At 44.7% G+C, this 13,753-nt stretch overlaps 1 protein-coding gene across 1 annotated transcript in view; it reads left to right on the forward strand.

Annotated features, from left to right (window-relative positions):
* The first annotated feature begins 12,669 nt into the window (after positions 1-12,669).
* LOC129857364 (R-spondin-3-like) overlaps positions 12,670-13,753 on the forward strand; it is a 41,269-nt gene continuing 40,185 nt past the window's right edge. The window contains exon 1 of the mRNA XM_055925524.1: positions 12,670-13,488. Within this exon, the coding sequence (XP_055781499.1) occupies positions 13,395-13,488 (94 nt within the window). The 5' untranslated portion in view covers positions 12,670-13,394. The remainder of the gene's footprint in view (positions 13,489-13,753) is intronic.

Below are 13,753 nucleotides of genomic sequence, written 5' to 3' on the forward strand. Positions count from 1 at the left end.
GCAGGCAGCTCTGTCATGGGTCCTCTCTTCTCCACTACAGAGAGCTTGGTGAGAATGTCCCACAGAATGAAGGTTATTCAACTGCTACAAGTTGCCTAGTGTATATCCAGTTGTTTGACAGTGTAAAGTGAATCCAATGATGATACATTGGCTGGATCGCACTTATAAACAAAACAGTTAGTGTGTTTTAAAATACCAATCTGTAAACCCTTTCTGTGTGTAGGAGTAACGATATAAAAACTCAAACAAGATGAATAACCTGCAATGCAGAGACCATAAACTCCCTCAGTTAGAAATCAGACTTGAGTCAGTAGAGTGAAACAGCTATTCTGCCCTGACTTGTAAAATGATTATAGTGTAATAACTTTGACTTAACTCTAATAACAAACACATGAGTCAACCAATACACTTTCCGCAAGAATCCTTTGGAAAGCCTAGTAGCCTACTTCAGCAATTTGTTTTCGTAAAGTGATAAATAGTTACACAGCAAAATAACACTCTGTCAGGATTGGAAGGTTTGTACAGACTGGGCTTAGCACTTACTGTTCCAGTGTTAGGCTGATAGGTGGAGAGGGGAAAACGACCTATCATTTGTTGACAGAACACTGCAGTAGTTAAACTACAGTGACCAGAGATCCTGGGGGGAGGGAGCTGTTGTTGGCTATGGAGAAACTACTACTGCAAGGTTGCAAAACTCCACTGTGAAGCATCTCATGTGTGAAGTGTAAGCTGGTTTAATGTGCTCAATTGTCGAGATAGATCTACTTTTGGGGTTTGTTTGATTCCCCACTGGTTTGATGTCAGAAGTTACCCGCTGGGTTATGTTAGGCCTATGTTATGTTATGCTATGTTATCTTATGATATGTTATCACAAACAGTGTTATGCCTGTCTGTTATGTTATAGTGGCGCGTGAGCGTTAGCCGTGTGGTATCCAGCCGCCACAGCGTGTGTGGGGAGAGTGATCTGTGTTTTGGGGGTCTCAGTGTTTCCGATCATAGCAGGGTTCAGAGGGCTCGCCCAAGCCACAGAGGAAATGCCCTGGAGACAGAATCCCTAAACACACACACCACAAACACACACACACACACACCCACACACCACTCACACAAACACACGCACAAACACACACACACACACGTGCAATCATGGAGAATGTTTACCATGAAGGTAGAGTGTTACCACATTTGTGTTTTCTGCCATTTTGGTTCCTTTTTCTCTGTCTGTTTGCCACTTGATGGTGATCTGAAAATTCCAGTAAAGTTCCAGGAATAAGAGAAATACTACTCATCTATTATGGAGGTGGCTTGTTAGTAAAAGGGTATATTTCTCCCTCTCTCTCGTCTGCTTCCTCCCTGGTGGCCTTTCTGTTCAGTCCAATAATCCAATTAAATTTTTTACACTGTCAAATAACATTGTATTGTATTCCGTTTAGAGCAGGTGACAGTGTAGGTGTGCCTACTACATTTTGTGTTTGGAAGTCCCGGAAGTGTACAAGAGATTTGTGGTTAAGTGTAATATTGCAGCTGTGCTAAGAGTATCAGTAGAATTGTACAGTCGTGGCCAAAAGTTTTGAGAATGACACAAATATTAATTTCCACAAAGTTTGCTGCTTCCGTGTCTTTAGATATTTTTGTCAGATGTTACTATGGAATACTGAAGCATAATTACAAGCATTTCATAAGTGTCAAAGGCTTCTATTGACAATTACATGAAGTTGATGCAAATGCTGTCAATTAACGTCTGGGCCACATCCTGACTGATGACAGCCCATTCTTGCATAATCAATGCTTGGAGTTTGTCAGAATTTGTGGGGTTTTGTTTGTCCACCCGCCTCTTTAGGATTGACCACAAGTTCTCAATGGGATTAAGGTCTGGGGAGTTTCCTGGCCATGGACCCAAAATATTGATGTTTTGTTCCCCGAGCCACTTAGTTATCACTTTTGCCTTATGGCAAGGTGCTCCATCATGCTGGAAAAGACATTGTTCGTCACCAAACTGTTCCTGAATGGTTGGGAGAAGTTGCTCTCGGAGGATGTGTTGGTACCATTCTTTATTCATGGCTGTGTTCTTAGGCAAAATTGTGAGTGAGCCCACTCCCTTGGCTGAGAAGCAACCTCACACATGAATGGTCTCAGGATGCTTTACTGTTGGCATGACACAGGACTGATGGTAGCGCTCACCTTGTCTTCTCCGGACAAGCTTTTTCCGGATGCCCCAAACAATCGAAAAGGGAAAGAGAAAATGACTTTACCCCAGTCCTCAGCAGTCCAATCCCAGTACCTTTTGCAGAATATCAGTCTTTCCCTGATGTTTTTCCTGGAGAGAAGTGACTTATTTGCTGCCCTTCTTGACACCAGGCCATCCTCCAAAAGTATTCGCCTCACTGTGCATGCAGATGCACTCACACCTGCCTGCTGCCATTCCTGAGCAAGCTCTGTACTGGTGGTGCCCCGATCCCACAGCTGAATCAACTTTAGGAGACGGTCCTGGCGCTTGCTGGACTTCCTTGGGCACCCTGAAGCCTTCTTCACAACAATTGAGCAGCTCTCCTTGAAGTTCTTGATGATCTAATAAATGGTTGATTTAGGTGCAATCTTACTGGCAGCAATATCCTTGCCTGTGAAGCCCTTTTTGTGCAAAGCGATGATGACGGCACATGTTTCCTTGCAGGTAACCATGGTTGGCAGAGGAAGAACAATGATTCCAAGCACCACCCTCCTTTTGAAGCTTCCAGTCTGTTATTCGAACTCAATCAGCATGACAGAGTGATCTCCAGCCTTGTCCTCGTCAACACTCACACCTGTGTTAACGAGACTTTTTTGGCAGGGCTGAAATGCAGTGGAAATGTTTTTGGGGGATTCAGTTCATTTGCATTGCAAAGAGGGACTTTGCAATTAATTGCAATTCATCTGATCACTCTTCATAACATTCTGGAGTATATGCAAATTGCCATCATACAAACTGAGGCAGCAGAATTTGTGAAAATGTATATTTGTGTCATTCTCAAAACTTTTGGCCACGACTGTATACCAGGTGAGTAACAAGGCCAGGGGAGTAGTCCTTGTTGATGTGAAATGGTTGTCTATAACTACAGCAATCCAACTGCAGCTATTCTAGGCAAGGCAAGGATGTGAAGAATGTCTATGCCAGAAACATACGATCCAAACATAATAAACCTACTTACAAAATATCAGAGTGGGATCCCTCAGCACTTTGGATATATACTGCGTTAGCCTTCCCTTCACAACCCACTCCAACTACAACCCAGCATTAGCCTTCCCTTCACAACCCACTACAACTACAACCCTGCATTAGCCTTCCCTTCACAACCCACTACAACCCTGCATTAGCCTTCCCTTCACAACCCACTACAACTACAACCCTGCATTAGCCTTCCCTTCACAACCCACTCCAACTACAACTCTGCATTAGCCTACCCTTCACAACCCACTACAACTACAACCCTGCATTAGCCTTCCCTTCACAACCCACTCCAACTACAACCCTGCATTAGCCTTCCCTTCACAACCCACTCCAACTACAACCCTGCATTAGCCTTCCCTTCACAACCTACTCCAACTACAACCCTGCATTAGCCTTCCCTTCACAACCCACTCCAACTACAACCCTGCATTAGCCTTCCCTTCACAACCCACTCCAACTAAAACCCTGCATTAGCCTTCCCTTCACAACCCACTCCAACTACAACCCTGCAGTAGCCTTCCCTTCACAACCCACTCCAACTACAACCCTGCATTAGCCTTCCCTTCACAACCCACTCCAACTACAACCCTGCATTAGCCTTCCCTTCACAACCCCCTACAACTACAACCCTACATTAGCCTTCCCTAAACAACCCACTCCAACTACAACCCTACAGTAGCCTTCCCTAAACAACCCACTCCAACTACAACCCTGCATTAGCCTTCCCTTCACAACCCACTCCAACTACAACCCTGCATTAGCCTTCCCTAAACAACCCACTCCAACTACAACCCTGCATTAGCCTTCCCTAAACAACACACTCCAACTACAACCCTGCATTAGCCTTCCCTAAACAACCCACTCCAACTACAACCCTGCATTAGCCTTCCCTAAACAACCCACTCCAACTACAACCCTGCATTATCCTTCCCTTCACAACCCACTCCAACTACAACCCTACATTAGACTTCCCTAAACAACCCACTCCAACTACAACCCTGCATTAGCCTTCCCTAAACAACCCACTCCAACTACAACCCTGCATTAGCCTTCCCTTCACAACCCACTCCAACTACAACCCTGCATTAGCCTTCCCTAAACAACCCACTCCAACTACAACCCTGCATTAGCCTTCCCTAAACAACCAACTCCAACTACAGCCCTGCATTAGCCTTCCCTAAACAACCCACTCCAACTACAACCCTGCATTAGCCTTCCCTAAACAACCCACTCCAACTACAACCCTGCATTAGCCTTCCCTTCACAACCCACTCCAACTACAACCCTGCATTAGCCTTCCCTAAACAACCCACTCCAACTACAACCCTGCATTAGCCTTCCCTTCACAACCCACTCCAACTACAACCCTGCATTAGCCTTCCCTTCACAACCCACTCCAACTACAACCCTGCATTAGCCTTCCCTTCACAACCCACTCCAACTACAACCCTGCATTAGCCTTCCCTAAACAACCCACTCCAACTACAACCCTGCATTAGCCTTCCCTAAACAACCCACTCCAACTACAACCCTGCATTAGCCTTCCCTTCACAACCCACTCCAACTACAACCCTGCATTAGCCTTCCCTTCACAACCCACTCCAACTACAACCCTGCATTAGCCTTCCCTAAACAACCCACTCCAACTACAACCCTGCATTAGCCTTCCCTTCACAACCCACTCCAACTACAACCCTGCATTAGCCTTCCCTTCACAACCCACTCCAACTACAACCCTGCATTAGCCTTCCCTTCACAACCCACTCCAACTACAACCCTACATTAGCCTTCCCTTCACAACCCACTCCAACTACAACCCTGCATTAGCCTTCCCTAAACAACCCACTCCAACTACAACCCTGCATTAGCCTTCCCTTCACAACCCACTCCAACTACAACCCTGCATTAGCCTTCCCTTCACAACCCACTCCAACTACAACCCTGCATTAGCCTTCCCTAAACAACCCACTCCAACTACAACCCTGCATTAGCCTTCCCTTCACAACCCACTCCAACTACAACCCTGCATTAGCCTTCCCTTCACAACCCACTCCAACTACAACCCTGCATTAGCCTTCCCTTCACAACCCACTACAACTACAACCCTGGATGTATGTTTCCGGTGTCTCACTGGGTTCATGGCTGTTTGCGACCAGGGCCAGTTAAGGGTTTAGCCTTGCAGCCTGGTGCCAGATCTACTTCTGCTGCCTTGCCTACTCCTATGGTCATTATGTCCATACAGATGTAGGATCTTAATTTGAGCCAGTTTGCTACAGCAGGAAAATAATCCTGCAGCCGCAGGAAATTTGAATTATTATGTGGATTATAATTCATGAAATAATGAGAGGCCATCAATGCTCTTTAAAGGTCCTTTTTAACTAATTGTGTCAGCTCCAGGTGTGTAGGTATCAAAAATAGGAATACTTAGAAAAAAGGGAAGCCGCACACATGTGAAAAATAGGAAAGATCCAAAACTGAGGCACCTTTTAGCATTATGTACTATTTTGGCATCATCACCCCGAGGATGGGAAACACTGTTGTAAGTTAATATAATTCATTGATATTTGTGTAGGGGTTGATACATTTTTCATAAGGGAAATCAAGCCTGAAATTTCAAAGTGGAAATTACAAACTTCAGAAGCCCTTTTAAAACCTCAAATACACTACAAGTTTTAAATTTCATGCATTGCAGGAAAGTTATCCTGCAACAGGGTGATCAAATTAAGATCCTACATCTGTAGGAGCATAGCAGTTGGCAAGACAGCACAAACAGATCAGGGACCAGGCTAGGGTTTAGAGTTTAGGGCCAGAGAGAGAGCCTGTATGGCTGGGATGGATGAAGGTAGGATCCACAGGATAGCGTGCTTCTGCTCCGTCTTGTCCTACCTCTAATTAGAACAATGAAAACAATGGAAACCCAATAAGCTCTAATGGCGGAGCGTGTCTAAAATGTGGACAGGACAGACATGCTCAGGGCCAACTGGCTAGGATGCAAAAGGAAGGGGGATTTTTGATGGAGACTGAGATGGAAACCGTTTTTTTTAATCAGTTTCCCTCAGTCTCAATCAATGTTAGTATGAATCCGGTGAGGACTATAGAGACTTTTTTTTTCTTGCCATTGACCTGACTTCGGTCACACTCTTGGGTGGCACAGTACTAGCCATCGCTATCTAATTTTTCTGAGATTTCTGGGGGCTACTCAGCTACAGCCTTCCAGTCCAGTAGAACTGCAGGCTGCTAAAACAGTGTCACAAAACCATAGGCACAATTAGCCCAAGGTTGGTTTTATACAGGGGCTATTATCACTCGCTATAAACAGCCAAGAGTCGCCCCACTCTCTCAGTCAGCTCCGACGTAGAATCATGTATGTTTTACAGGCTTCATGTGCTAAACACCCGCTAAACACATGTGCTATTTATTTTGTGACGATCAGCTCTGGCCCAGACTGGCTTGCTGTTATAGATGGGTCCACACCAACCAACGAGACCACTCCAGTGGTCATTAGCAGGGAAAAGCTTTAAACTAAACTCACACCTGAATCATACTGTTTTATGGGTACTGAGTATTTTTTATGTGACTGGGTTTTTTAAACGACGTTAAATGGATGTTTGTAGTCTAATCAACACCAGTTAGTTTTAGTGGTGCCTCTCAGTGTCGATGGCAGAATTCCATTTCTTTGTTAGATATGACAACTTGGCTAGAATAAAACCCATTGAAGTTGTATCTCACTGCTGTGAGTAAGCAGGTATTAGATGTGTTTTTTTAATAAGTAGCTATAGTGGACTAACTTTAAAGCAGAGGAATCTAATTGAACATGCAAAGCATTCACCAAAGCTCAGTGTTTGGAGGACATAGGCTAATGCTTCCATTGGAATGTGTTGATAATCACTGGTTGGCTTCCTAAAGAGATATTCCACACTCTGGATTTAAATGTAGACTTTTTAATTTAAAAAATTGTGTTGAGGATAATCAGGTTTGATCAGAGTGGTTATGTCTGTCTGAATCTGTTAGAGTTCCGCAGTCTTCATTCAGAGGGGTGCATTACCCACCACTAACTTCAGAAGAACAGATGTGCCTTACACCAGCCATGATTGGAGGGGGCAAGGGGCTAGTTTTATAGAATGGAAAAAGTCTGAATTAATTTGCGTTATAAAGGTTATTTTTTACTTCATAGTGGTGCACCCGAAGTTGTTCTGCCTCAACAGAAACCAAAAGGTAAATTGTGCTTTCACAAGTGTTTTAATTCAAGAACTTTCCATTAGAAGCCCCTAGATTGAAAGGAAATTGTTCACTACAAAAATAAAGCTCCCTACATCTGCCTTGTATTGAATTTACTTGAAGCACTCCCATCTTGGTTTGATAGCGAGTAGAAGAACCATCAGAGACTCTCCTGTAATACTGTGTAAAGAGTATAGGCTTTGTATTTAGCTGTATGCATCATTTAAATTAGTGCGCAAACTAAGAAAGAGTTGTTGGGGGATAAGTAGTGTATGAGACAACATGAGCACGAGGGTCTTAGATACTTGTACACTGTTTAAATCTGCATGACATCTTATCCTGAGGGATGGTATTGTGACTTCATCGGAAACAATGCTTACTGGCCACCCAGCATGATCTAATCCCAGTTTCTCCCCAAATGTTCAGTTGTAAAAATAATGCTATCTTTACTGCACCAACGGGACCCTCAGCTTGACCTACAGTTTGACTTTCAAACACAGAGTAACTTAGGGAGGATATAAAACATCTATGCTGGTCAGGAGCGGTGCCCAAATGTTCTACCAAAACATTCTACCAGTCCATCAGTCTGGATTAAACTATTTAGCTTGTCATTGAAGTTGAACTGCCAGAATGTAAGTGTCTCCACGTGTCCCTTGTCGCCCTCACTCCAACCTCCAACCAATAAAATGACGTGTGGCTTCATAAAAGACCTGCTGTAATTAGTAAACAGGTGCGAATAAACAATCACAAGACACAATGTTTACCTTTTAACAACGGTAGTAGAGAAACTGCTATCCAAAACACAAGAATACACATACAGTACATGCACGCAGACACGCAGACTCTCTCTCTCTCTCTCTCTCTCTCTCTCTCTCTCTCTCTCTCTCTCTCTCTCTCTCTCTCTCTCTCTCTCTCTCTCTCTCTCTCTCTCTCTCTCTCTCTCTCTCTCTCTCTCTCTCGCTCTCTCTCTTGCTCTCTCTCTCTCGCTCTCTCTCGCTCTCTCTCGCTCTCTCTCTCTCGCTCTCTCTCTCTCTCTCTCTCGCTCTCTCTCTCTCGCTCTCTCTCTCTCTCGCTCTCTCTCTCTCTCTATGTCGCTCTCTCTCTCTCTCTATGTCGCTCTCTCCCTCTCACACATGCACACAAACTGAAGAACTATTCCCTCCCTGTTCCCTGACTCCTGTCTCTGTAGAGCAGAGTGGTTACTGTGACACAAAGGTTGGGGCAGACAGCACAGGCCACCTGTTAAGAAAGAAAGAAAAGCTTCATCAAAGTGAACAAATCTCCATGACCCCCATGCAGATGAATACAAACCCATGGTTCTTTACAGACTCAGATCCCTCCGCTCCCTCCAGAACGCCTGCATGGGGCTGCCGCACACGTTGCCTGGCAACAACTGATGAGAATAAGGTGTTGGAACTTTTATGATTAAATCTCCTGGGGTCAGGAGGTTTGACCCCTCGGAGCAGGAGTGTTGTTGTTGTTATCCCTCCAGAAAGAACATGATGAGAATGAAGAACGTATTAGGTGGGAACACTTTTTTGGGGGATTGGGATAGATTTCATGATGTGTCTAAACTGACAGACAGTCACACAGGCAGCAGTCATGCACTGAGAGGAAATGAAGGAAATACATCAATTGAGGTCCTGCCAGCCACTGATCCCGGTTTCTTTTCATCTTAGGTTCAATTTATTTAAACATTTTGGTCCAACTGACAGGAGAAAGAATGCGCATTTAATGCCACAATCACGCTCAAATGAGTTAGGCCTGTCGAGGGATTCCTCCGGGGTTGATTTCATCATGAAAATGACCGGAGCTCAGTGCCTGTAAAAACGTCTGACCAACGCCTGGGGAACGCTTGTGAAACGATCCCAATGCTGCAGCAGAGGAGCAGCAGGTGCAGGGAGGCTCAACCCAGGGCCGAACGCCTCTCTGTATGTGTGTGTGTGTGTGTGTGTGTGTGTGTGTGTGTGTGTGTGTGTGTGTGTGTGTGTGTGTGTGTGTGTGCGTGCGTGCGTGCGTGCGTGCGTGCGTGCGTGCGTGCGTGCGTGCGTGCGTGCGAGCATTCCTGTGTGTCTCTATCAATGACACATGACGTGGCTCTCTCTGTCCTCTCCTCACCTAGCTGTGTTTTCACTCTGCATGGCAGGCAGCTGAACTGATCCTTGATTATCTGTCCTTAGCCAACTCCTGAATCCCCCTTACTCAGACATGATCCCCCCACCAACCTCGACACAAGCATCTGTGTCATGCATGCTGCAGTGGTTTGATCTAAGCCCTCTGACTCCAGATAGGACAATCTCATGAAGTAACGTCCATTTATTTGGAGGCTCTGACTGTGAGGATGACATCATAGAAATAGAACTACAAGAACAGACAAAGCCCTTCAGACCACGGTAATCTGACTGTACCAAGATAAGAATGTGGGCACAGCGCTTCACAGTACCCTCATTGGCACATTCAATATGGCTGACACCATACCCACTCCTCTCCCTCTCCTCATCCCATCCATGCACACTCTGGTTACTTCATGTTCGGAGAATGTCCTGGATCAGTGTGAACCTGGGATTATCATCAGGACACAGGCTGCTAAAATGGAACGCTGCTGCCGCCTTAGAAAACATGCTTATAAGGACAGAGAGGGTGCTGTGTGTTTTCACAGGCTCTCCATGGCTCACCATCACAGCCCACTTTGAATCTCCATCTCCATTGCCATCCAGGGTGACTGAATCGTAATGGTTAGACAATGAAGATGAACTACTGCACATGGGCATCATCATTGGGGAGAATGTCAGTGGCTGCCTCCTAAAAGGCATCCTATTCCCTACATAGCGCACTACTTTTGACCAAGGCCCATAGGGTGCCATTTGGGGCAACCTCAGTTACCGTCCAAATAATCATTCATGCAGAGATCACAATGGATGGGATGACAACAGATATGTGCAGACTAGGGCAGACAAATAGAAGTATCCAATAAAACAAGATAATTCTTCTCAGTTCCCTGGCTCGGAGTTTGATTTTCCCTACTGCCCCATTGTCAGCTGGAGCTCACTGTTCTGTGGTTGATTCTTGCACCTGGCAGACTTCATTTAAGGGTGTTGATGGATCCTCTTGCAGACGGTCACAGGGAGTGACCAAGCAACCTTCCCCCTCCCACCTCCTCTTCTGCCCTCCCAGGCAGCACCCCTCTGTATAGGACAACACTATGAGGGGGGCTGGGGGGGGGGGGGGGGGTACAAAGAGGGGCTTGTTTCTAACCTAACCCTCCCTTATGTTCAACATCTTGGGGACCTATCATCTTCATTCCATGGGTTTTGAATACAATGTCCGCACACTATCAGTGACAAATACAACTGGAGATGTGAACATATCATGGTTGAGGTCGGTCCTTTGCATTTTAGCTGTGGTTAAAGTATTTGATATTCAGACTAGAGGAGAAATTAATCAACATTATACAAATCCATCTGCAATAGTACTGCTTGGCCTGGTTCTGTGTAAGTGCGGTTGACAATGGAGACTTTAGGTCACCCTCCTACAGTAAAAAGAACCAACACAATGCTTACATTATATTGCACATCAGTGTGATTGATGTAGCAGCCACAATGGAGGGAAGTATTGGTCTGCATTATATTATTCTAAACATCAACAGTTAGAGCTGGTTAGAGAGAGGCCTCCACTCTGTTAATAGTGCCAGACATGTAAATAACCCCTACTCTAGGATTGAGACAAGCAGCAGAGGAACCACTCTATTCAATTCAACTCAAAGGGCTTTATTGGCATGGGAAACATGTTTACAATGCCAAAGCAAGTAAAATACTGTAGATAATAAACACAAGTGAAATAAATTATCAGACATTAACAATAAACATTACACTCACAAAAGTTTCAATGGAATAGAGACATTTCAAATGTCATATTATGGCTATGCACAGTGTTATAATGATGTGAAAATAGTTCAATTACAAAAGGGAAAATAATTACATATAACTCTCTCTCCCCTCTCTCTCCCTATATCATCCCTCCCATCGAGGGTGTTGTTGTTGGGATAGAACATACATGTACATATATTTGTGTTAGTGTGACCATCCCCACACAGAATGGAAGTGGATCTCTCAAGGTTTTCCTAAACAAAGCTGCCCTCAAAACCTGCTCCATTGATATGAATCACTACAGACAGACGCTTTTATGGCACTGACTCCCTCTAGAGGCGATGGGACAAACTGCTTCTCTCCTTTCCTCTCCTCTCCTCACAGTACGGCAATGAGCAAGACTACTGCCTACCTACAGATGTTCAGTTAAGCTGCCCTTGTTGGAGGCCTTCTCTAACAAGAACACCATACAATAACAAATAGGTTAAAGAAAAAAATATGCCATTGTCCAAAGTGCTTCGTTACATAAACATGCGCGCTCCGTTCTGCATACCCAACTGGTTACGGCGCGTAATGACAGCATATATATGCAATACAGAGATTATTTTAGAGAGGGTCCCATGCTGACTCCCTCGAGCTGCTTACTGATCGTCTTCTCTTACTTGACAAGTGCGCAAATTCATAAACAAACTCAAGAGCCATAATTGCCGTGGAGAATTATGTCAGACTAAAATGGAATATATTCAGTATCTTCAAAAGACGCGAGTTAAGGCGGAGCCTGGCTTTGGGTTAATTGTATACCGCTCTTTACTCGACAGGCCCCCTCAAACCAGATTAGGCTATACTAGGGAATGTCTCTCTCTCCCTCCCTGTCACTCCCTCTCACTCTCTCTCTGCGAGAGTTACTCGACCGCAGGCCCATCAGAGGTTCAGCTCGCTGCGCACTAGACCAAGCTCGCGTGTTATATATAAGCACAGAATGGGAGACATTTCTCTTGACGTTTAAAGTGATTGTACATCAAAAACAACACAAACTAAACAGCACGGCATGCAATAATGCTTTCTAGCACAAGTGCACTCCTTTTTTGTGCTCTTGATGATTGCAATTAGTGCCATCTACAAACAATTAAAACGTTTAAAGTGTGTTTCTCTGTAGACAGAAATAACAGTAATCAAACATAATAAAAGTGTATCATAAAATCGAAATTAAAAGGACTATTTGGCCATAAACAGTGAATAGCTGAAATTTCATAGAAATACTAAGTGCGTAAAACAGCGCAATTTCCCAATGACACATTCCATACAAAGTAAAAGGCTTCTCAACCGAGGGGTCAAAAGCAAAGGAAATCTGACGTGGGGGGGCTTGCCCTCATAATAAACTTCCGAGGGAGACGGCAGAGGGCTGAAGTCATAAGAGAGCGAGTTGGAATGGGGGAATGTGTATTTCACGCAAAACTTAAAAGAGCTGAAACTGCGCAGATTATTTTTGCTTTAACTGTCGACCAACGAGAGGTGCGCGACAATCAAGAGAACCAACACATTCTCACCTCATCGAAACGTGTTACTTTATTACAGTTAGGTGCTGCTGTTGCCAGTGACGCGCGCGGCTCCCAGTTTTGGTCTGCTCGGTTAGATGATGGGGATGACGCGATGACCTCCTACACGCAGGGCACAATAAAGTAGCCCTCACACCTGGACGTGCGGCGAACTTCGAGAGAGTATCAGTGGACGATACAGGAAAAGGACAACTGAAACTGTATCAATATGCCAACCTCGATTATATGATCTACGCTTTCTTTCTTTGAGTATCTTCTTTTTCCCGCGGTGGATGATAATCTAACGGTTTGATTGTGGGAATCACTACGGATACCTGATTTGGTCTCGCTTTGTGGCACACATGAGGATTCTATTAAGGATGTTACTGTCTAAACGGCCCAGGTGTCATTGGGCCATCGTAAATCAGACATCACTCTCTGCGCAGAGCAGGGGATTCTGCTCTTTCCAGGAATAAGACAACACATTCCCTCTCAAAAAGGTGGAATCAAAGCTGCACTTTTCTGGAGGACATTGACATTGGCTATACAAGTCATCATCTCCGGGTTACTATGCAATTACAACTGATCTCCTTTGTTTTGATCTTGCACTGCATGGAATACACTGATTGTCAGCAGCAACCCTCTAGGCATCGGCAACATAAACGTGAGTAAAGAGCGCCCGCGCATGCAGTGAGTTGCTCGCGCGCACACACATGCTCCTGGTCTCTGTTCCATTCAACCCTACTGTAGTCTTGTAGTGCCTATCATAACATATGACATACATCTTTTCATATAGTTATATAAATAACAGAACAATATGGGTACTGTATCAAGGTTAACCGATATGATTCGAACATCTCATACATGACAATGAAATTTACAATGAAAGATCATGGCATGGCATGGCCAATATGCCTAATTGGGGTGGA

This window comes from Salvelinus fontinalis, chromosome 6, assembly GCF_029448725.1.
Source record: "Salvelinus fontinalis isolate EN_2023a chromosome 6, ASM2944872v1, whole genome shotgun sequence".
Lineage (NCBI taxonomy): Eukaryota > Metazoa > Chordata > Actinopteri > Salmoniformes > Salmonidae > Salvelinus > Salvelinus fontinalis.